General features: G+C 36.8%; 4 protein-coding genes across 4 annotated transcripts; 2 read left to right on the forward strand and 2 right to left on the reverse strand.

Annotated features, from left to right (window-relative positions):
• Positions 1-870: 870 nt before the first annotated feature.
• Positions 871-16,546, reverse strand: Sgsh (N-sulfoglucosamine sulfohydrolase). Its single transcript, XM_089638010.1, has 10 exons — positions 16,416-16,546; positions 15,706-15,835; positions 15,491-15,627; positions 13,061-13,217; positions 11,425-11,599; positions 4,181-4,244; positions 3,769-4,089; positions 2,761-2,933; positions 1,883-2,012; positions 871-1,515 (listed from the first exon to the last, which is right to left on the reverse strand). Exons 1-10 carry the CDS (start codon positions 16,510-16,512, stop codon positions 1,346-1,348), a joined length of 1,554 nt encoding a protein of 517 aa, XP_089494136.1. The 5' UTR covers positions 16,513-16,546; the 3' UTR covers positions 871-1,345.
• A 56-nt stretch (positions 16,547-16,602) lies between these two features.
• On the forward strand, positions 16,603-18,091 carry Pmm2 (phosphomannomutase). Its single transcript, XM_089638013.1, has 2 exons — positions 16,603-17,420; positions 17,954-18,091. Exon 1 carries the CDS (start codon positions 16,603-16,605, stop codon positions 17,413-17,415), a length of 813 nt encoding a protein of 270 aa, XP_089494139.1. The 3' UTR covers positions 17,416-17,420; positions 17,954-18,091.
• LOC149418976 (EKC/KEOPS complex subunit Tprkb-like) lies at positions 17,987-19,392 on the forward strand. The gene has a single exon (XM_089638014.1). It carries the CDS (start codon positions 17,987-17,989, stop codon positions 18,518-18,520), a length of 534 nt encoding a protein of 177 aa, XP_089494140.1. The 3' UTR covers positions 18,521-19,392.
• Positions 19,393-19,499: 107 nt separating this feature from the next.
• Positions 19,500-24,519, reverse strand: LOC149418977 (methylglutaconyl-CoA hydratase, mitochondrial). Its single transcript, XM_089638012.1, has 3 exons — positions 24,163-24,519; positions 23,438-23,773; positions 19,500-21,906 (listed from the first exon to the last, which is right to left on the reverse strand). Exons 1-3 carry the CDS (start codon positions 24,467-24,469, stop codon positions 21,641-21,643), a joined length of 909 nt encoding a protein of 302 aa, XP_089494138.1. The 5' UTR covers positions 24,470-24,519; the 3' UTR covers positions 19,500-21,640.
• Between the last annotated feature and the right edge of the window lie 648 nt (positions 24,520-25,167).

The raw sequence follows: 25,167 nt of genomic DNA on the forward strand, positions 1-25,167 counted from the left end.
AAACGTTGGCTTAATAAGGACAACACGGCATAATAACCCAAAAATAAATCACTGTAAAGAAAATTACTGTTTATTTCTGATTTTGAAAAAGTTTGTGTAAAGTCCTTCAGAGGAGTTAGTTACTGTGAAATTCTCAAATAATTTCAAGTAATTTTTTTCTTATTTTTAATATGAAGTGTGCAAAATTTCATCAATTTCTGAATAAAACTGCAGATTTGTTTAAAAAACAAATCACCGTCGTGACACTCCTTATATAATGTATAGTATTATATACAGGGTTTTCCAATAAGAGGTGTTATTTTGATATTCAATCGTAAAAGATCAATGGTTTCGTTGCTTGTGTGGCACGTAGCGCCATCTTGTTGAAAGTAAACACTGTCCAGATCAATACTATCCAATTCCGGCCATAAAAAATCATTAATCATCTGTCGATAGCGCAATCCATTCACCATAACTGTTGCTCCAGCCTCATTTTCGAAAAAGTAAGGTCCAATGACTCCGCCGGACCATAAACCGCACCAAATAGTCACACACTGAGGATAGAGAGGCTTTTCAACAATAACTCTTGGGTTTTCCGAGCCCCAGATGCGACAATTTTGCTTGTTGACGAAGCCACCGAGGTGTAAATGGGCATCATCACTCAAGATGATTTGCATTTGATTCACTCAAGTGAATTTTAATAATTTCAATGCGTTGTTGAAGCTTGTATCGTTCCATTTTTATTAATGGCGTAGTTTCTACTTGTCAAATGTCAAAAAATGACAGCTTTAAAAGTAACATCTACCGAAATAGCGGGCTATTCAAAATAACACCTCTTATTGGAAAACCCTGTAGATGGATTATTTTGAGGTTTGAAGTAAAATCACAACATAAAGGGAGAAAACATTTAATTATGTATTGAAAAAAAAAATACATGCAATAAAGAATTATGATCTTTTAAAAAAATATTATAAAAATAGTTTTCTTATTCTATAGGTGGTATACCATTCAGATTCTTTGCTAATTGTTCTTGTTTATTATAAAGCTAAGGTGGCAAGAATATACTCATTTTGGTTAATGATTTTTTCAATTTGAGTTTTGAGGCCGGCGGCACAATTGGAGCAGTCTGCTCCGGGCACCGACTTGCCAAGGAGCAAAGGTTTCGAGGTTTTTACTAGTGGCAGACGTCGTTTGGCTCAGGACTGGCCCTGTATTAACTCATCGGCATTCCAAAGGCAAGGGAATCAACTTTTCAATAAGAGTACATATTTATATACCAATGGGAAATGAGTTAATAAACTAATAAACGTAAATTAAAAAATATTAGTAACTAATAGGAAATTGCAAAAGAGGTTCATTGTTCTGTTTAATCTTCAAGATCGTTATACAATGGCAGACACTGGGGGTCATCTTTGTAACTTCCCACGTCTTCCAAAACAGCATCTGGAGCACAAATCCAAGGGTCTGCAGTGGCCTTCTGCCAATCTAGCAATTTCTTCTTCATTTTATCCATTGCATCCTTCACAGCAGGCTTCCCTGGAAAATATAAATATAACCATCAAATACCATTGCGTAAGGTTATTTTCTTGTCATTGGGAAATAATATCTAATGAAATAACAGAAAATTCGTTAGTGGGTACGTTTTCCATTATTGGACATATTAATTATGTATATGGCAAAACCTATTCTGCCGCAGTAAGTAAAAACACAGTATCAGTATTGTAAACCTACAATGAGGAACTATGAATGCCAAAGAGTAATTTATTAGTACAAAAAAGTGTTGGTAGTTCTCACGTGATTGGTATATCTATGGTTCTCTTCATGAATGGCGTGATGAACTGGTAATAATAAGATTATTAATACATAATAATATTTGTATTTGAATGAGCAGGTAGGTACTTACATGCAAGGTTTTGGGTCTCTGTTGGATCTGACTTTAAATCATAGAACTCCCATTGGGGCCGGTTGTAATATTGCTTCAAAGTTTTGTACCAAGGTAAAGATTCATTTTTCTTTGTTCTGTCGAGGATATCCTGCAAGAAGAGATCAATATTAACATACTTCCTACTTGTATCGCTGTAAAGGCACTGCCGCCCGATAGTAGTCCCAACTATAAACAATATGATACAAGTCTCTCATTTTATTACCTTCTTGTCTCCTATGAGGAAGAATATTTAATCAAAAGGAAACTATACCAAACCTGTTGAATGGGTAATAAATCCTTGCACTAATGATTTGTACGAAAACGAAAAGCAATTTTTTTGTTACATAATAAAAAATGGTGACCGGATAACCCATCAAAATGACAATTCAACACACCTTCAAAAAGTGATGATAGGTTAGGTTTAATGTTAGTCTTTTTTCATCTCATTTAATGATTTTATATCACCTTTTAAAGGTGTGTTGAATTGTCATTGTGTTGAGTTATCATGGCGCCATAAAATATGTGCATTTTGTACACATAAAACATCACAAAATGGCCCAAAACTGACTTTAACTTCACTTTATGGAGTTAAAAAGACATTACTTTTATAGTTGGGGTGCCGTGGGTTGGTTTGGGGTTCAAATATATATATTATTTTCAAAGATTTATAAAAAAAAGGTTTAAAGCAAAATCCATTTTGTCAAACGGGACCCTATTTTCGCCCGCTTGAAGTATGTTAATATTACTTGAATAAAATCTGGAGAAATTTTTAACAAATACACACAATCATGGTGTTCTACTATAGCACTAATTAAAAATCTATAAAGTCAATAAGAACCACCTCAATAAAAAATTACCTGAAAAGTGGGGGACAGATAAAAATCTTGGTCGATGGGGAAAGGCATCTGATAGTTGAGATTATGAATTAACTTGTACTGGTTGTTCCTCACGGCTCTCATTGGGTAGTACATCGTCACCTCGTGGTGCGTCTGGGAAGCAAAGATAGCCGCCTCGGGGTCTGTGGGAGGTTCTGGAAAAATTAAATTTAAGCTTTTACATAAGGACCTTTAAATTTTATTTCTAGCTGAAGTCCACGGGTTTTTTCGAAATCTCACATAGACAGTGACTTTCCTCTTGTTTTGTAGGTCAAGTGTGCAAAATTTTATCAATATCGGAATAAAACTGCAGATTTGTATGAAAATCAAAGCCATGACGGCATCCATGGTCGAAGATTAAGGCAGAGTGGAAGATACTCCCAATTTCGACCTGGTGTAAGACCACCATTCAGAATTGAAACATTGCTGGAAATGGCTTTGGCCGTGTTTGGTGACCAGGTCTGAATAGCCAGGAACTTCCCACCATCCTGTTCCATATCTCCTTCCACTCCCCACTATATTCAACCTCACAACGTACCCCAATTGGGGATGCCATGGTCTCACTGGCTCAAGACGGTTGGGAGCAGTTGGAACTCTCGTGCGGTTTCACATTTAAAAAATGCCGCCCAACTGCCCGCCAGTCACTCTTCTTTATATTTTTTTTTTTTTTTTTTTTTTTTTTTAAAAGAAAGACAAACATTCCCAGGTTACGAATAACCCAACAATATTTGAAAATCTACTACCACCACAGAAAGCCGAAAATGTTGCTTGTGTTGTGATGGAGGACTTAGCCAGCCGAGGAATCGAACACGCGACGCTCGGGTGAGACCCAAGCGCTATGCCCACTCAACCACTGACCGGTCGCATATATATAAATAGATTGACATGATATTGGTTGATTGAGATATTTAGTTTTTTTTTGTATCACTAGTTCTTATTCATGTGATTTCCATACAAAATTTAATTTGTAAAAATATATAAAATAATTACCAGCAATCAGCAGCGGCAGGAGACTTTTTCCTGTCAAAACCGGCTTTGTAGCTTCTATTTCAGAATTTGTTGCGTTATGTTTAATGTCATACCAGTCCAACACCGTGGGTACAATGTCCAGTAAGCTGGTCATGGCATACGTAGCCTTATATCTCCTTTCCTTGTGTAGCGGCGAGGAAATGAACATTGGTTCCCTCATTCCGGAATCGTAAAGGTTCGTCCGACCAGCGGGGAATGGTATTCCATTGTCAGATGTGAAAATAACCAAAGTATCTTCTTTATGACCGGATGCTTCCAACTCTTTCAGTATTAATCCAACTCCTGGAAATGATTAAAGGCAGATGTGGATTACATTATTCGTTGTTAGTTATGTTTTTTATTTTAAACATTCTTATCGGTGTTTTTTTATTACCTTGGTCCAATCTTGACATGGTGGTGTACTGTGCGGCTATATCTCGTCTTGCTGGCTCTGTATCCTAAATAGAAAAATATCTTTTTTTATTTTGGAATAACTATCATTCTCTGGTTACGAACAACCTGACAGTATTTGAATTTCTCCCATTACCATAATTACATGCGGAAAATGTTGCTTGTCCAATGATGGAGGACTCAGCTAGCAAAGGATTGAACCCACAATGCCTGGGTGGGAACCTGACACATTTGTCTTCTCGGCTACTAACCGGTCATTTATATGAAGATTTTTTGTGCTTGTTTTACACTCGGTACAAGTTCCAGGAGTGACTGACGGAGGGAGTGTAGTAGATATTTAAAAAAAAAAAAAATTTATATTAACTCCACACAGGAGGCCCTGAAGAAAATAATTTCCCTCAGGGCCTATGTCATCTTTGGGGATGCTGTGTGGAGGGTCTTTTTGTGGAGAGGAAGGAGTGAACATGGGTCTTGAAGAGTCCCATGTTGTAGGAGGGAGGAAACACAGAGGCCGGCAGTTCGTTCCACAGCCGAGCTGTTGAACTTAAGAACGAATCGTAGAAGTGACCCGTTCTCATGTGACAAATGTCAACAGCGTACAAATGTTGGGCGCGCGTTTGGCGTGTATCCCGACTACGCACCGGTGCCGAAGGGATCAATGACGCTAGTTCCTCAGAGCATCTTCCATTGTAATACCGATAGAACAAGGACAGCATACCTACCCGACGCCTGTTCTCTAAAGATTGCAGTCCGTTTGTTAAGATTGGGGAATCTATCAAACGGACCGCCCGTTTCTGCACAGAGTCAAGGGTTTTTTTCAGGTATTTAGGGGCTCCGGACCAGAGATGGCTGCCAAATTCGACAGTAGGGCGCACTTGCGATTTGTAAAGGGTCAGCAGTTGTGTACTATTAAAGTATCTGCGGGCCCTGTACAGTACGCCCAGCTTCTGAGAGGCCAGCTTTACTCTGGCTTCGATGGAGCCCCCGTACCTGAGCTGGTCACTTATAGTTACACCAAGCATATCAATGGAAGGCCTGTTCGGAAGATTGCTTCCGTTGAAGGAGACTAGATTATCATTTGGATCCCTTTTAGACGTAATCAGACAGGATTGGGTCTTTGAAACATTAAATTCACGAGATTATTTTTACCCCAGGAGGAAATACTCTCGAGATAACCGTCCATTCTCTGTTTCAAAGCCCTCCGAGCCGTTGGAGTTTGTGTGCCCTTTGGGGGCTTGTCAAACAAAAAAATGACAGATAGATATGCAATTGGAGCAGTCCGAACCGGGTGCCGACTTTCCAAGAAGCCAAGACGCTGATAATACCTAACACCTAATAAAGCACCCTTGAGACTTTTACTAGCGCCAGGCGCCGTTTGTTTCAGGGCCGGCCCTGCTGCTCGCTATTATATGCATCTCATTGTCAGCGCTCGATTCCGTGGCAGTTTTTTAATCCCGAGTCAAAAAGTGTAAAGAATGGCAAACCATCACTGTGGAGGGGGAATTCATTTTGAAGTTATTGAGTCTCTATGTTCCTGGTGACTATCTTAGACTGCGTCATCATAGATTAATATTTCTTCCTGCCTGTAGGGCCAACGTGCCAATGGTTTTCCCAGTGGGGTGGAGTACATATATCACTCCTGAACCAAATCTCTTCCAATATAGATATATTTTGCATCAGCTAGGAGAGATTAAATAATAATAATAATAACATAACATTTATACAGCGCAGTTTTGTGTTGTTTCACTTCAAGTGCGCTTAACTATAATAAACTTAAGAATAAAATTTCCTATTGTGTTCCTTTAAAAAAAAATTAATAACATAATATGAAATAAAGAATAAACGGTTTACACAAAAGCAGAGAATAAAATTTAACAATAACAGTGCTATTTTAGTAGAGGACAACAATAAAAGACAACAACAGTGATAATAACTATCGCTTAGGTTTTGTCGGACACATTTTTTTATTTATTTATTTATTTTTTTTTTATTTTTTTATTTATTTATTTTTTTTTTTATTATTTTAATACAGATCATAGTTACATTAATACATACATATTTTGCAAAATATAATATTTAGGTACATAATTGGTCATGTATACCTTATCAGAAAAGAGGAGCTCTTGTGCCTGATAAGGGAGCCACGATTAATAAAAATTAGTTATAATAACGATAATTCCGATATATAGGCTGGCGCCATTCCCTGCAATGCTTTGAAGGTCATTAAGCAGATCTTGAACTCTATTCTTTCAGGGCATCGGAGTCAATGAAGACGATCCCTTAGAAGCGGGGTTATACGACAATGCTTTGATTCACCAAAAATCATTCTCGCCGCAGCATTGAAAACGGACTGGATTCTGTTGAATTGTTTTTTTGGTAGGCCAGCATATGCACTATTACAATAGTCCATACGTGAGACAACAAACGAATTTATGAGTGATTTTGCTCCATCAGAGGGAAGGCATCTCCTAATTGATTTTATCTGCCTTAGATGGAAAAAGCCAGCACTTACAGTTTTTGATATTTGCGATTCAAGAGAAAGACAATTGTCTAAAGTGAAACCTAGACATTTTATTTCCGTAGAAGGGATTATATTTGTATTCTGAATACGGATTGGACTGGAGTTGATGAGGGCTTGTCTTCCAGGAGAAGCTATCCAAATAAATTCCGTCTTTGTCGGATTAAGTTTGAGTTTATTAACAGACATCCAACTTGAAACCGTCTCAATGAAACTAACCACCTCGTTTTTAAGGACGTCTTTTTCATCCGGGGAGCAAAACTTGAAAATCAAACGATCATCCGCGTAGCCTTGTGATTCAAAGCCAGCTGAGCGAATGAGTCGTTCGAGACGATTAGTATATAGAATGAAGAGAATGGGACCCAGTACAGAACCCTGGGGAACTCCAAATTCGATGGGAGTTTCAGGTGATGTATATTTATTGAAAGTTACTGAAGCTACTCGTCCAAACAGGTACAATGACATCCATTGGAGTACATCACCTCGAACGCCAAATTCGGTTTCAAGCACATTTAATAAAATACTATGATCTACAGTGTCAAATGCCGCACTCATATCAAGAACAGATACCAAACCCAACTTACCTGCTTCCATCCCGATGATCAAATCTGAAATTACCCGCAAAAGGACAGTTTCCGTTGAATGAAACTGTCGATAAGCAGATTGATTTTTGGCAAATAGCCCGGCCGAGTTCAAGTACCCCACCAATTGTTTGGCAACGATTTTCTCAAGCAGTTTTGACAGAAATGGTAGGTTAGATATTGGCCTGTAATTATCTGTATTGTCTGTATCAAGATTTTGTTTTTTTAGAATCGGAGTTATAATTGATTTTTTAAGTGTTCCCGGTACAAGTGAATTTACTGGTGACTTCTGGATAATTGCGGTAATTATAGGCGTTATATCCGGAAGACATTTCTTTAAGAGCCAGGTAGGTATGGGGTCTTGTGTGCATTGTTTATTAGGACAAGACATCACAACACGCGTGACATCTTCTTCCGTTACAGCTGCGAAAGTAGTGAAGTCACCAGAGAGTGGACTTGGTGCTGCGACAGAAGGCGATCCTACTACACTGAGGGCCCGAATGTTTTCAACCTTATTTCTGAAGTGTGTTGCGAGGCTGTTTGCTTCAAGGGAGGAATCAACCTTGATGTTGCTCTCTCCAGACAAAGTCTTTATATTTTGCCAGAGCTTTCGAGGGTCCTTTTCTGACTCAATTTGGTCACACCAAAAGTTTGATTTTTTCTTCGTCACTTCTTCCTTATACACTTTTTGCTTTGCAATCCAAAGCTGCCGATTGCTGAGAGTTGGGTTCCGTCTGTAAGCCCTCTCCAATTTACGCATTTCCCTTTTCCTTTGAAGACATTCTGCATCGAACCATTTACTGCAATTTCTAATGCGGCAGATCTTTTCTGTGAAAGGAGCATTTTTATCAATTAATACCAGTAGCGTAGAATTATAGAGAGTAACTAACTCTTCTACCTGCATTTCGCAATACTTTTTCTTCTACTCTTTCTCCTTATCACAGAGAGGCGAGGTTTTTAATTCGATGCAAAATGTCTCGAAGTCGAATTCTCTCCAATTTCTGGAGATAATAGATTTAAACTCCAGTTTTGGAGGATCGAAGGCAAACACGGATGTGACGAGACGATGATCCGATAGTCCAATGTCGGTAACATCTACGATTTTCGGAGGAAAACCGACCCGGAAAATTATTGCGTCAAGTGTGCCTCCTGCATCATGAGTAGGTGAGTTAACCCACTGGTCGCAGCCGAAGTCACGCAGAATTTTATTAAATTTTTTAGTCACGGGATTGGCTTTCTTTTCCAAGTGAATGTTTATATCTCCCAGAATAACAACGTCGCAATTGTAATTGGAGGTACACTCCAGGAGAGATCTAAATTCATTGAAGAAAATTGCAGTCGGTGTGCATGACCCGGGACGATAGATGGAAATTATCACGAGGGATGCACCATTAGCTGAAGCCTTGCAGCCGACAAACTCAAAAGTGGTACACGCCTGCCGTATTCCTATACCATTTTGCGCTACAATTGCAACCCCCCCATGATTTGTAAAATTAACGTTGTTTGTGTCCGTTTTGATCGGTCTTGCAGCTTCATACACCGAGAAACCGCTTGACCGAAGTGTTTTGATGGAGTATGAGTCTGCATTCTCATGCCAAGTCTCCGATAGCGCCAAAATATGAATATCTTTGCCCCTTATCAGATCCACAATATCATCGTGTTTATTAGCAATGGATCTCGCATTCCAAGCCGCAACATTCAGAGACTTAGGTGGACGCAAATTCCTGGTTTGTGCTAACCGCAGATTTTTCACTAATTTTACCTTCCTCCCGGCTCTACATCCTCGTTTCCTTCCCTTACGTTGGGGAAGAAGTACACCATTGTCCTTTTCATTATCACCACTATTAAAACTATTATGATTGTTTATTACCGGTAAGGGTCGTAAGGCATACAGTTCGTCCAAAGTATATCTTATCATGATTTATGACCTTACTACCCATTTCGAAATGTTCCCACAAAAAATAAAACGTAACCTTACACCGGTCATCGCACCACCCCGGCAGAGAAACATGTGGCATCCATCTGTGAACCCACACTGCACTTTTAAATACAGCTATGTCTGTTAAAAGTTTTTGAATAAAACTCTTACTTCAATATTTTAAATTGTCATATTTATTAGAATTTACACTAAACAACTATTTTAACATAAAAAACACCAGTGGCGGTTCTTCCCTTAGGTCAATTGGTGTTTGACCCCCCAAAATTATAAGACAACAATAATAAATATAATAATCAATTATGTGCATCAAAACATTTAAAATGTAACGCGAAACAGCGGCGGCGGCGAGTGACTAGCAGTGACATCTGTTGTCTCTAATAGAAGCTTTCATTCACAAGTCCACACGATTCGCTGGGTCAATTTAAAGAATGTCCAATTTGGCATCTTCTGTCCCTACGCGCGCCATAGAATAAACGAGATGGCACTATATTTTTCGTCGAAGTAAAAATTAGCTTCCGAAGAAAGTTTAGGGACGCTTAGGTCATGACCGTGGGGGAGACAACACGGTGAATATTATATGTTTTACAGAGATGGTGACATAAACAAATGTCGTTTTTTCATTTTACACGCTTGTAGTGTGTGGAACAATGGTTGTTTTTCAATTGCATAGTTCGGGAAAGGATTAGAATAATTATTTATGTTGTTATCGATTTAGAATGAAACAAAACAAAAAACGTCAAAAATCATTGTCAAATAGAATCAAACACTGATTTTATTTATTTTAATGTTGTGGACAACTACATTAAAACTTAATATCTTAAAAATAATTTGCCGTAAGTACATGGATTGTGTATTTATTTCCAATTTATTATATTAACATAATATTTATTTAGAGTCCGCGACTCTAAAACTCTATAACAAATTGATATAGTTAATAATATATGGGCATTTTTCACAATATCAAATAAAGATTAGTCACACATTTTTTTCAAATGACCTACCACGACTGAATCCCTAGAGCCGCCTCTGAAAAACACAACAATTTTAATATTTCACTTATAAGGACGAACTTTCAGAACACTAGTATAAGAACTACCCCATCAGGAGAGTTAAAGTCCGGGAGCTTATATAGATACGTGTCTGCAGCTTCTAAGCGCAAACACAAAAAAAAAAAAAAAAAAAATTCAAATCCAATTAGTTCTTGAAAGAATGCATTCGCTCCACTGCATTCAATTTGCTGTAATCAACTAATGCCCAACAGAATAGGTAGCACTGAGAGATCCGTTGCGACAGGAAAAGTATCATTTAGAGTTAAGAGCAGGTATAGCATCCCCTTATAGAAAATCTTATTTGAAGTACTAGCTGACTTGTACCCGGCGTTTCTGGGAATTATCCTTGGAGATAGACATATACCATACTTGATTACAAAATATCGTCTTTTCTTTACTTTCTATAAATATAACATGCATGTATTTTATATATATAAACCTTCCGGAAGAACTTCTCTAAATGATAGTGGAAACCCTATCAAAATCCGTTGCATAGTTTAGACGAACTAAGCGCAAAACAGACGGACTCGGATAGCGACTTTATTTTACACTGTTTAATTAAAGATGTAAACATTATAAAACAATGGATTGTTATAATAGTTTGAGAAAGCAAGCCTATGAATCATTTCTTGAATTTACATTTATACCAGTTTCATATTTGTTTTTTAAATTTCGTCCTCGGTAAATTAATGAGGAACCATAGTCGATTATTATATATATTATTTCAACATGATGTTTGGGATCCAGTATTCTGAAGTGACTAAGGATTGAATAATACAAGTTGCGCAATTGTTCCATCATGGTTTCGAAATCATCTTTCAAAACTTGCAGCTGCCGGTTTAACCACCTAACAAATGGGTTCAAAAATTCATCATCCTCCGGTGCTATACACTCGGTAAATATTTATATATTGTAATTACTTAATGCAATACATTCATGTATTGTGTTTAGTGTTTAGTATTTTTAGTTTGACACACTGGCAAGGTAAGGTAGTTTGACACACTCTGTTGACACACTGGCAAGGTAAGGTCAAACCGCAAACTTACTGGTTTGTTAACCTGAAAGATACAGAGTAGGCCCCCTGTTCTGTTATTCTATAAAAATTTGCAGTGACAGCACAGCAGGAAGTATTTGACCAACCTGAACATGATACGGCAGCTGTATCTCATCCCACTGGTAGAACCAGGGCAGCCAGTCGGGGATCTTCCCCATGCCCTCCTCGCCCGTGCCCCAGCGCTCGCAGAAAGAGCCGAACTGCGGCGTGTTGTGCCCGCAGCGGTGAGGGTCGTGGAAACCAATGTACAGGAAGAAAGGCCTAAAAAAACATTTAGTTACATGAATGGTTTGCTACGTATGGTGACTAAGCAGGGGTGCCCGGTTTCAAGGGGCCAGGATTGTCTAGGTCTTGGCGGCGGAAGCGTCTGCGCCCAATACTATGTAGCAGACGTATTTGGAGAAACTGGTTGAGGGAGATCTTTTGACTCTCTTGACCCATCAGGGCCTCCTGTGTGGAGTAGTTTTTTTACATTACACCTCCTGGTAATGTAAATAAATAACAACATAATATTATAATATAAGCAATTAATTGGGCAAGTATCCATTAATAAATTAACCTAGCGGATTGTCATACAGAATTTTCAAAAATGATCTCAGTAAACATGTATCATTATTATTGAAAAATGGTAATACCAAAAAAATCTGGAGTTTTTCATTTTGGCATGGCAATTCAGTTCAATGATATTTTAGAACATAGAAAATACCTTCAAGCATAAGTACAGCATTTTGGTATCTATATATACAAACAAATTTGACTTATTTGAGATGTCTAACGTTCTTTAGATCTGAATTATTTTTCAAACTCAAACTTTAAGCATCGTCACAAATAATAATAACACCTTACAATAAACATACTAAGAGGTCATCCAGAAAGTAAGGTTACAACATTTATGTAGGATTGAAAAATGCTTGTATTTAATGGAGATTCACAGAATACCATTAAGCTATTTTTCAACGTAATCGCCTTAGAGATTGAGACATTTCTTTAGCCGAGGCACCAGCTTTTGTATGCCAGTGTCATAGACTTCGGTCGCCAGATCTTTCAGCTACTTCGTCACAGCTTCCTCGACCTCCTGATCGTTAGAAAAGCGTTTCCCACCCAAAAACTCCTTTAGTTTAGTGAAAAGGTGCCAAATTGGGTGAATAGGGGGGAAGGGGTGGGTGACAACATCCTATCCAAACGATGTCAGCAGCTCCTGTGAAACTCGCACGGTGTCGGGCCTGGCATTGTCATGCAGTGTGAGGCTGACTCCCCGGGTCAGCATTCCCCTTCTGCGGTTCTGAATTGCTCTTTTTAGGGTATTGCAGTAAGCCTCTGTATTAGGACCCCTTTACGGCCCAAAAAACATAATTCCATAACTTTTCCGGCTGAATGGATCGTCTTGAAGTTTTTAGTGGCTGGGGATGATGAATGACACCACCGAAGTGATTGTTTTTTGAATTCTGGGGTGTAGTGGCACATCCACGTCACATTACCCTTCACAATAGAGTCCAGAAAAGCTTCTCCCAAATTCACGTGGATCTCGTAAGGACGGAAGGTGGCGGGAGCGCGCAACGACCTTTGCATTGGAAGAATTTACTGTGACTGAACAAAATGGCCCACAAATCCATACATGCCAGGTGTGCCAACTTCCAAACAAAAAATTTCCCCCGGCATCAGGAGCCCTTGGAACTTTACTTTCAGGATGGCCCTCGTTTAAGTATTAAAGATGATACAAACTTCGATTCATTGTTTGCTTGAGTCAGGAACTCTCTGGCCAATAGCTTCATGTGGGTGATATTCCTGCCCACCTGGTTGATAGGGTTGTTCTCTTCTGTCTGAGCGTAGTCAAATGGGTAGGCCTCTGATGGACCCACATGCTTCTTCCCAATGATTCCTAAACATAAATATTTGTTGTTATAACTCTAAATTTGATAAAGGCTTCTTGATTTATCTGCTAGAATATTTACATCAAGCTAGTAAACAAGTTTGTTTTTAAAAAGATTTTAAATTCATGTTATAATTTTGTAAATCTTGGGATTAATTTTTACGTGGAATCGAGATTATGAGTGATAGGAAGGCTGATAGAGATATTGCAGGAAGGATATGCAATGCAGGTAACTCCATTAACGGAGGACGGAACGGGGTTGCTAAGCTAAAAAAAAATGTCCACAGCAAAACTAGCAGTCCACAATGGAGTGCCGGTACCTACCCTGATGTATGGCAGTGAGGCATGGAACTGGGAGAGGAAGGATGAAAGTAACCTAATGCTGTAGAAAAGAGATCCCTTAGATGAATGTGTGGTAAAATCATGTATGATCGTATGAGAAATGTGGGGATCTACAAAGAATGCAAGGCTGATATAAGCGTAATGATTAAGATTAAGAAAGAGACGCTTAGATGGTTTGGGCATGTAGAGCAAAAGAACGAAGAAAGGAGTGTAAGGAGAATATATGACACAAATGTGAATGGTAGAAGAAGACGGGGACGCCCGAGGAAGACATGGCACAATCAAGTGTGTCAGATACTTGAGTCGAGCCATGTCAAGAGTCAAGGAATGAGGCAAGGAGCGCGTCTTGAGACCGAATTGTTTGGGCGTTCCATTCCCTCTGCTTACCCCTGAGGGAAATGGCGTGATGGTTAGTTAGTTAGTAAAGATTGACATATTTTTTGGTTGTCCCCCTCTAAACAAGTATCCTCTCTTCTATCAAGCCTTATCTAAAATTACCTCCCCTCCATTCAACATTCCCAATCTTCTAAGTCTGAATTCCACTCCAATTTTTCATATACTTTTGAAATTTGACAATTTAAATAAAAACCAAAATATAAATTCACCTTCCCTCTCTCCATAACTTGAAATGATGACCTAGAAAACACCCTCGAGAGGTGAAAGCCAGAAACAATTGAAATAAAAAAAGTATTTCTAATCCTAGCAGGTAACTAGGTAGTTGTAATGTCTCTTTTTTGGAAGTTAGGAGTATAACCAAAAAGAATTAACATAAATATTATAAAACTTAGGTATAATAATGATTTATGAAGAATGTTTCTCAGTAAAAAAATAGCTAAAGATCAACCATACAACGATATTGTGCCAGGTTATCTAAGCTTTTTGAAAAGATCCCATAATAAAAAACACCCCAAAAACAAATAACAAAAATACTTTTGGCCGTGAAAATCTTAAATCACACTACGCTTTCGTTATAAATATACAAGGAGTCTGGGGGTAAAGTGCACTAACTTCAGGAGCTTTCGAAATTCCAGCATTTTAGTAGTTTTTAGGGAAAAAGTTGAATTGTTTGTATGAAAAAAAATTCTTCCATGGAAAAAATAATGGATTTTCAAAAATAGTTACCTATCTTTTTTACTTCTGCCATTGTGTAGAATCGCATTCCGCAGTTAGTGCACTATACGCCGGACATAATAATGTATTCATTTATAAAATCTTCCCTTAAACCCCTCAATACTACTCAATTTGGTTGGATGGTTGGTTCAACTGTTGTGGGTCAACTGTTGAGTGTCGTGTACAAACGACGCGATGGTTGGTTCAATTTCGTCAGTTACTCCTCTGGGAAACATGCGCAGCATGTTTCCTTAATAAAAAAAACAGAAATTTGCGATCACTCTAGTAGCATCGTTAACATGAAAAGAAAAAAGAGAAAGAAAAATTCAGTTATGTGACGCTATTAAAAGAAAAAAAAAATTAGCTTTACGGTTTCATTCGTTGCATCCTTTTCAATACATTTGAACTGCTCCAAAAGGATCACAAGAGATTCGTTCCTGGTTTCTCTAATAGTATCCCACAAGCAAGTTATGTAATCAAAAATCTACATAAAATGTTAAAAATCCATTTAATCCATTAAATCACTCACAAACAATTATGCTCTGCTCCTGAACGACTAGGCAGACTGAGCAAAGTTGGTTCAACTGCTCAATCACCCTACAGACTGTCCAACTTGGTTGGCGGTTAGATGTTCTGGCGGTACAACCATTCAACTTGATATTCATGCCCCCTTATCGCATGCAACGCAACTTCACACGGTTCAACTTTATGTTCAACTCAACCAGATTGATATAACCACTCGACCAAATTGAATGGTTTTATAATAATTAGGAATGAATCGTAACAAAATATTATTTAGAATGTATATAAGTAAGAACTAAAATCTTTACCTGTTTTGATTCCATGTTTATTGAGGACCTTTGTCACACTTTCGGTTTTATCAAACGAATTGAAGTGGTGGACTCCTTGATGGAGTCCATACATTCCATTTTGATGACTCGGAGTGCCAGTCAATATTGCGGAGCGGCTAAAAGGAATTAATTTAATTATGTTATTATTTTTTATTAGTTTATTATTTAGTTCATAAGTATTCGATGGTTATTACCTCGGTGAGCAACTGCTGGCTGATGTAAAAGCATTATTGAAAATTAAACTTTCTTTAGCGAGTGAATCTATGTTGGGAGTTTGGCATATTTTATTCCTGTAGGCACCAAGTTCAAATCCACCATCATCAGCTAAAATTAAAACACTTTTTTAAAGGATAACTAACTAACTATGTATAATATTATCAAATTACAAAATAGGTACTAGGTACCTAACTGCAGGGTCAGAGCTTAAATTCATATTGTTTTTGGAAATAGGTATTATAGTAGAAAATAAACGATAAAAAATCTAATATCAAAAATAATAGCTTTTTAATAAATTAAGATTACAGAGAATGTGACAAAGAAAAAAAAATAATTCAAATTTTGGGGAAATCCGTGGGGGGGTTCAATATTTGCCAATTTGGTGGTTGGGATTGTTTGGAACTCGCAAAATATTAGGTATTTCAATACATGTTTATGTTTTGAAATACATATTATAATTTTTTTTTTCTAAAATCATTAATATTTTTTCGTAAACAATTCGATATATATTAAATATTGCAACTTTGTATTTTTATAAATTTCTCGTGTTTGACAGAACAAGTGCCGATAAAGAAGAAATCGTGCACGCGCTGATAACAGCAACAAGGAAATAACCTGTGTTTATCTTTAGCAGAATTGCTAATATTGTACACGTCATTCAAGGTAATTTTTATTTTAGTCTACTTACTTATCATAAGTAGCACGTTTTTGTGTGTAAGCGAATTGACTGAGCATATTTTGAATGTCAGAAAAATACAAAACACGACCGAACACTTCCACCACATATTGACAGCTTGGCACTTCACGATTTGCGGTCTTTCCCGAAAGTGAAAGGTTCGGCGTCCACCGGATTTGAAGTTAACGGGACAATATTTATGTTCCGAGCCGGTTTAAATTCGTTCAGTTTTTTCCGTTTTTTATCCACTAAAATGTTACCGCGCCAGAATATAATTCTTTTGTTCGACGTCGATGGTACGTTGACCAAACCGCTGCACATTATCACGGATGATTTTGATAGTTTTTTGCAAGATAAAATCAAACCTCTCGCTACGATCGGCTTAGTCGGAGGATCCGATTTGTCAAAGATATCGAGGCAGATGAAGGGAGAAGATGTGGTCAACAGGTTTGACTACACATTTTGCGAGAATGGGTTGGTGTACTATAAAAATGGCCAACTGCTAGGCAAGGCGAACATGAATAAATTCATCGGGGAAGAGCTTTCTCAAAAGTTCATCAACTTCTGCCTGAAGTACATGTCTGGAATAAGTTTACCGTGCAAACGGGGAAGCTTTGTGGAGTTTCGAAGTGGTATGTTGAATATTTCACCGATTGGACGGTCTTGTTCACAAGAAGAAAGAAACGAGTTTGCAGTGTACGACGCCAAGCACAAGATACGGGAGCAGTTCACCGAAGCAATGAGGAAAGAGTTCCCTAATAGTGGTTTGCAATTCTCTCTCGGTGGGCAAATAAGCATTGACGTGTTCCCCGTCGGTTGGGACAAGACCTATTGCCTCCAGCATGTTATGGAAGGGACGGACTTCAAGGAGATTCATTTCTTCGGAGACAAGACTATGCCAGGTGGAAACGACTATGAGATATTTGCGGATGAGAGAACCATCGGTCACACGGTAACCTCGCCGGAAGATACCAAACAACAGCTCATCGACTTATTCAATCTGGATAAATAATTGAAGTATTTTCTGTTATTTTAAAAGTCAAATACCAGTTTTTAAGTTATACCTTGTATATTTATTACCATGCGTTGTTTAGCTTTCCGAACACACTACCAAACTGTGGTGAAGCTGATAGCAATATATTTACAGAAAATATGTTATAATTCTTCCCACTAACTTCCTGTAAAATGAAAACAAACAATATTATCCCTGTCAACTCGAACTAGATAACACTTTCTGCCAGAGCAGGGATAATATAAATGGGAAACTACCATTGTATAAAAAAAAATTAAATACCATAAAATATTCACAAAAAATTTTAATTCTAAAAAATATTTATTTGGTACATTCTGTGGATAAAAAAATTGTATATTATTTATTAAAATTGTTCCTATTGGTTTAAATAAAAACTAAGTCAAATAAATTTCTAAAGACTGCATTATTCTGTAACCTAATTTGGAAATCCTTAATAAACAAATCTCCAAAGTTTTTATTGAATGGAGTTCAAATAAACTTTAATCTTTAGTAATAGTAATCCTTTTCTTCTTTTCAGGAAGAAATAATCTTGTAACAGAAATCAGCAAAAATGAAAGAGAATATGTATTCCTGCAATTTAGACCCAGAGACAGGAGCAAAATTAAATCTCTATCTCTATAAAGATGTCAAAAACCTCAAAGAACTACGAGAGAAGGTTATGAATGGATCTTTGAAATGTTGCATCATAAAACCGAGCCTCGTTTGCAGTCCATTCCAAGTTTCCGTTGCAGCCAATAAAGCGCTATTATCGGCCAAACGGGGCACGATGACAACACGTACTATCTTTTCCGAAGTACTATTCAATTTATCCTTATCTAAAAACATAACGCAGAGCCTGATAAAGTTTGGAATTGATGATGAGGAAACCAATCTGTTAGTGGCGGTCATAGAGCAAAATGGTGAGGACACAAGTGAAATATTAGGAAATATCAATGGAGAGCAGTGCTCTATCGATGAATTGGATAAGTTCAGCGATACAAAGCTCATTGAGAAGACTTACAAAGTGCAGACTTGTAAACAAATTTCACAACTAACAGATCTTGTTGTCAGCAAAATAGTAACCAAAGACTTTGTTTCACATTAACACGTTTCTGGCGGGTAGACGAAGATAAATATAAAAAGAAGACTTGCATTACGATTCGGTAATTATGTACATTTAGTTGGGACCTTTACAAAGAGATTTTTAAATAATATTTATACAAAAACATTGAATAATTCCGTCTTTTCTGCCGTTGAAATGAGGCCGGCGCAAAAGGTAGAACTACCCTTCCCGCCGTTAAGCATTAATCAATTTCAAAACAGTGCAACCACCGCCATCTTTATTGATATGAGCCGTGCTGTAGAAAATAAACTGACAGTAAAAGAGTAACTTCTTGCACTGGATTTAGCAGGGTTTAGTGCGAAACCCAATTTGAAAGAAGTCCGAAAACAGGTCTCGTTTAACTGTCCTTGTGTTTTCTATAGCATGGCCTGTAGAAAACGCCTGTTCATTTATTTTGTAAGAAACAAACAGCTTTTATATAATATGCAGTGATAGATATAAATATACAAGTTAACTGAAGTCAAGCCACAGAAGTTTCTTATGTTAAAGTGCATTAGAAATGAAGTGTAGTTCATAAAGATGGCGATGGCGTAACCCAATTAAAATCAATCGATTAATACTTTTTTTATTTACTGATAGTAAAAAACGAGTTTAATTTTTAAAATACTTAATTATCTATTACTACTACTTTAATACTTATAGTATTATTACAATTTAGTCATTCAGTTCAAGTAGAACAATGTAGGTATGTTGTATGACAATCAAAAGCCTTTTATGTCGAGTTCACAAATGACTTTACAATGTTTTTATGCTCCTATAAAAGTGTTGTTGTCAGATCTACTGATGTGTTTTTTGTAACATTTGTGTGGGGATTGTGTGTGTAAACCTGAATAAATAAGCATTTTATGAAAATATTTCTTGCTTTATTAATATTTATATTTAGTTATTACTTGGCTTTGTCTGAGTTTGCATCATATTTTCTGACAGCTTAACCATAGGGGCCGACAAGAAACTGTAATACACAAAAAAAAAACCTGCAAAAAACAATATTTTTTTAATATAATATGTCTATTTTCAATTGTCGAGCTAGTGGCGCAAATTTCAGAGATCTTTTTTTTTTTTTGGTTGACTGAGGATTGAACCTTCTCCAAGGACTGGCTCTTAAACTACTGTGAACTTTTAAAAATTAAAAAAAGATGATTCAAACTTCCTCCCCAGGGACTGGAGTAAACACTGCTAACACCCAAGCCAAATCCTAATTGGATAGTACCAACATTTATTTCAAATGTGAACTGCTATAATTTTTTTAATATAATGTCATCTAATTTCAGATAAATGTGTGTGTGCATTAGTCTCACCAAAAGTTGATAAAATGAATTGTCATCATCGACGAGTCTACCTGTCGAGTTTCAGCTCAATCATATGTCGTGAAGTGGGTTAATTTCCACTTCCAATATTTCATTTCATTTATTTATTCGTTCATTCAAGAAAATCAAATAGATGTATTCAAAAAGGTATTTTTGTTAACCTTTCCCTTACTGTGCTTAAAAAATCCACGCGTTCCGGTGCTGTGTAGTCAATACACATCTCAAAATAAGCGATTTAATATAGGAAAAATATGAATATTCATAGATAATCGCTTATGTTTATTATATTTCATATCAAGAGTGATAATAATTGTAATTTAATTTCTGAAAACATGAAAAAACCATCAGCAGATGCTAAAAAAACGTGCGAGGGGTCCACATCTAACGACGGTCCGCTTCCGACTGGCTGGCGGCTGGCACACACACAGCTGTGCCGTCGTAGGTATCGATGGTCTAAATCAAAATACAACTGCGGACGTGAGGATTTCTCATATTCCCGCGTAGCGAACTAAAGCGGGACATCAAGAGCGTGTCATTTCCACACACACTTTTCGCGTAGCAGTATCACACGGTTGATAGTATTGGTGTATTTGTTTCCTATTTTTAACAAAAATCTCTGATTTTTAATAGAATTTGAAAACTATGCAAAATATTATTCTTTAATTCAGTGCATAAATGTATAACGGAAGAATACCTAAAATCTGAACCCAGAATTTATTATATTTATAGAGTTATTAAAGTTATTAGAAGCAATGTGTAGTAAATACACACCACATATAAGGAAAGGTTAAAGCCAATACCATACTTGTTATAGTGACACTTTTTATTTTTGTTTTTAATGAACAGAGGTAATAATCCAAAGTCAAAATGAACGTACAAGTTCGACACTTCGATTGTAGTGCTTCGTAACGTGTGTGAGCACGATTCTTCAACACTGCTAATGCAGGTTCAGGGCCCTAGGGTTTTATGGATATTTCAATTCTACATAACGTCAATGAAAACAATGTAAGATGAGATTAGTTACATCGATTTAGAAATTTCTGACGGAAAAACCTGCATAAACTTCATGATGACGGTTTTTGCCGTTACAGACAAGCAAACAGTTTCATGCTTTATAATAAATAATATTTACATTATTGGCAGCTACCTTTTTAAATGATCACAACATTCCAATGAGTTGGTTTGTAAACTAGATAATGTCTCGGATAAACATATCCGATTTTTATTTTATTGACTTTTTAAATGAATATTCAAGATTTTGAAGGACTAAAGAAAATAATTAATAAACAATTTTTTTGAAGGACTAAAGAAAATAATCTTTTTTTAATTCACTGAAATACTTATCAATGTTATATTATATCATTGATCTAAACCAAACATGAAACAGAACAAGACACAGAAAATATAAAGATAATGGTCACAGCTAGGAATGGAACCCATTGGATCTCTTGTGTTAACCATTCGACCATTGGGACCTAGTTATTAAACGTCATATTTCAAATTCAGAATTAATGTAATATTCATTTTGAATTTGAAATATGAGATTGACAAATGGGACCTAGTTATTAAACGTCATCATTGTCAATCTTATATTTATTTATTATTTACATTATTCTAGCCTCATTTAAAGATGTATAAACAGAAGTCAAATCAGTTAACTGTGACCTTTCTCTGTTTTTCGTTATGTGGCTATAAGGTTGACATAAGTTCTGAATAAAATTAAAAAAATTCTGGACCAGGAACAGTGCTGTTATCGTTATGAATATTGTATTTAATCATAACAATTAATTTAATATCAATTTCCCAAGTAACGCGGCTTCCTCTTTTCATTGAACGCCTTCAAACCCTCAATCCTGTCTTTCGAGTACAAGACCCCTTCGTAACAGTTCTGTTCCACCTTGTATCCCTCTGAAAGTGGCACTTGAATTCCTTTATCTATGGCTTGTTTGGCCATCCTGAGCGCAATGGGTCCATTGGGTAGGATCTCTTCGGCTATTTTCAGTGCCATTTTATAGGCGGCATCTTTGGTTTCTGATTGCGGGACTGCGTGATTGACAACTCCTGGAAATTAATACAATCGCTAATTGAAAAACATTGAACCTAATAAGTTAATTTTGAGTTTTTCCAATCCGCTACTTACTCTTACTACCTCCTCCACTGGAGCTCAGTCCAATTTTTCGCAACCCTAATTGAATGGTTAATATGTCCCACGCATAGACTAAATAGTCCCACGTGTAGATTTTAGTAAAATATTGTACTGCCCTGAAGAACCTACCGTTATAGCGAAACCCGGTCGGCATTAGGTATAAAAATAATTGGTGTTTACTAAGTTATTGTTTTATTTTAAATTAAAAGTTAATTTTGGTACTATTGATTGGTGCCTGGTCCATAATAACCAGTCGAATTTTGGTACTATTTTGGTACTATTGATTGGTGCCTGGTCCATAATAACCAGTCGATATTATGAACAGGCATACGGCATACCTACTTTTCATTATTTGTTCATAAAAAATAAATAGTTAAAAAAACTACTTTTAGCAACAACAATGACAGGCAAATGATTGATAATGCATCTGGTTACATAAGAAAAAAATACCTACCTATTGTACAATTAATTACACAGCTGCAGAGCTGTGGCAAAAAACAGTCTTTTAGTCAACAGTTAAATGCATTTCAGAACGTAACACTGATTTAGCAGAAAGTAGACAAAGCAGAAAGTCATTACTTATTATTCTAAACATGGCTTAGCTACAAAGAATGTAGAATATGCCAGTGGCTAAAGCCAACTGGCTTTTCTCATAGTCAAGTAGGAAATAAACAGCAACTCGTACTAACTAAATCTGCATTCGAACATGCTTGATGATTTGTGATTATTAATATTTATCTTTTATCTATTCTTCTTTTAACCATCTTAGTTTCAGAGTGCTCATCTATCTGCGCACCTGGACTGCTGAAAATCTCACAGCGCCTCTGTCGGTGCAAACTTTGATGTATCATATAAAAGACAATGATGAAGAAATCCATGTAACATGGAAAGAGAGTAACCTTTTCTATCCAAATAAATCCACTTTAAAATATATTTCTTTAACATTCTCAATTGGGTATCATATAAAAGACAATGTGTCACCCCGGGGACCATTTATTGGATAACCAACACCTCTGCCGTAGGTCACCCCAAGGGTCTAATTACATTTAGTGATTCAACAGGGGTTCATGTAGTGAGGTTTGTCCAAGTCTTGGCGGCGAATGCATCTGCCCTCCTACTGCGTGGCGGGCCGGATCGGGAGAACCTGGTTGAGGGAGACCCTTTGACCTCCCTAGCTGCCCTCTCTTGACTCTTCACCGTGCACCGCAGTGGATTCACACGTCCGACACTCCTGAACACACTGACCTCCAGATTCCTATCCACCCCTCATACCTTCCTCCTTCCCAGAGCTTCCCCTGCTTCCTTTTCTTAAGTCCTTCACAAAACATCCCCAAAAATGACAGGCCATGAGGGAATTATTTTAATCAGGGCCTCATGTGTGGAGCTAATGAAAAAAAAGATTAGTTTTGCTGAACTCAAAATGGTTAACATAGAAAAAAAACTAACCAAGTTCCTTTGCCTCCGTTCCGTTAATGAGTCTAGCGGTGAAGATAAGTTCTTTTGCGATGGCAGGGCTGACGATTCGTGGAAGTCTTTGGGTTCCACCAGCTCCGGGGATTATGGCCAACTTGGTTTCCACCAATCCCATTTTGATCGTGTCAGCCGCTATTCTAATGTCACAGGCCAGTGCCATCTCGAGGCCGCCCCCCATTGCAGTTCCGTCCAAAGCAGCAATCACCGGAATTTTAATATTTTCTATGCTTGTCATCATTGTGCGAAGGCCCGTCACAAATGCTTTTACTTCATTATCTGTCATGGACACTCTTTCTTTTAAATCAGCTCCTACAAAAATAACAATGAAGTTGTTAAAATCTTATCTTCTTCCTAATAATTATTTTCTTAGATGAAATAGTACTACATACTAACATTTCAATTGTACCAACAAACAATTTCTGATGTGCAAATTGGTAACAGCACAAATGAAATAAATAGGGGTTTGTGAAATATCAAAATGATGCTACGTTTTCTGCTCTCAAACACATTCAAAATATAAACCTACATTCGACATTGTTGGGCCAGTTGTTTCTCAAAATTGAAATAAAAACAGAACTTGAATTTTAACTTTGAAATGATGAATTGTTTAAATCTGTGAAATAATCAGTCCTTAGTGTTTTTATCATAGGCGAATGTTCCAAACTAAACAAATCCTCCATATAATGGTTACATATTACCTGCACAGAAGATCCCAGGAACATTGCTGCGGAGAATTAGAACCCGCGTTGAAGCATCATTTTCTAATTTATCAATTCCTTCTAGCAAACTGTAAACTAACGATTTACTCAGGGCATTTTTAACTTGGGGCCTGTTTAAACTGAATACGGTTATTCCTTCTTGAGACCCCTCAAGTTTGTTTATCAGCAAATCCTTCTGTTCAACTTGTGTAGAAAATGCTTTCTGATTATTGTTTGATCTTTGAATAATACTAAGGTTGAATTTGAACTGCCTCAAAGGGCTATTTAATAATTTGAATAGTGACATTTTAAAAAAGAATTTAGGTTGGAATGTAATTTATGTACATAATAACTTGGCTCACATGTGGTATGTACCTATGTGAGTGATACCATTCTCTTATCAAGACAAACAAATTCAGCTGATAATAAAGACATTTAAAAATAGCCTACAGCGATGGCAACTGTTACTATACAAATCAAAATCTTTACAAAATGTTTTTAATGAGTTAAAATTAAATATTTACTACATATCTAAGAGTTTCAAATTTTTGATTAATACCTTTTTAAATTAATACCTTAATTTATAAAAAAGGTCATACAAGTAACTTTAGTTGCATAATCCACAATGGATTTTGATGCAGCGATCAACTGTTGCCCACTGCTAAAGTTGCTTGTGTGCATAAATAAATCACCACTGCTTGTGTGCGTCTGGACCAAATGAAAACTGGAACTGTTTGGGCCCAAGGCCCGGTTTTTTAGCCATTTTTTAGTTTTATGAGTTAGTTTTTTTTGCCAGGATTACTACCAGATAGCAGCTTGACGAATGCAAAACTGGACATATTATTTTAACTATGTGAACATTTAAAATTACTGCATATTAAATTGTTACGCAGCCCATTGTAAAAGCACAAAACAGTATATTAATATTGCATGGCGCCTACCATGGAAATAAATAAATGGTAAAATATACTATGATTAATATTATAGGGTATTTGCTATGGTTGT

This window comes from Hesperophylax consimilis, chromosome 12, assembly GCF_061612785.1.
Source record: "Hesperophylax consimilis isolate HC1 chromosome 12, BYU_Hcon_1.0, whole genome shotgun sequence".
Classification (NCBI taxonomy): Eukaryota; Metazoa; Arthropoda; class Insecta; order Trichoptera; family Limnephilidae; genus Hesperophylax; species Hesperophylax consimilis.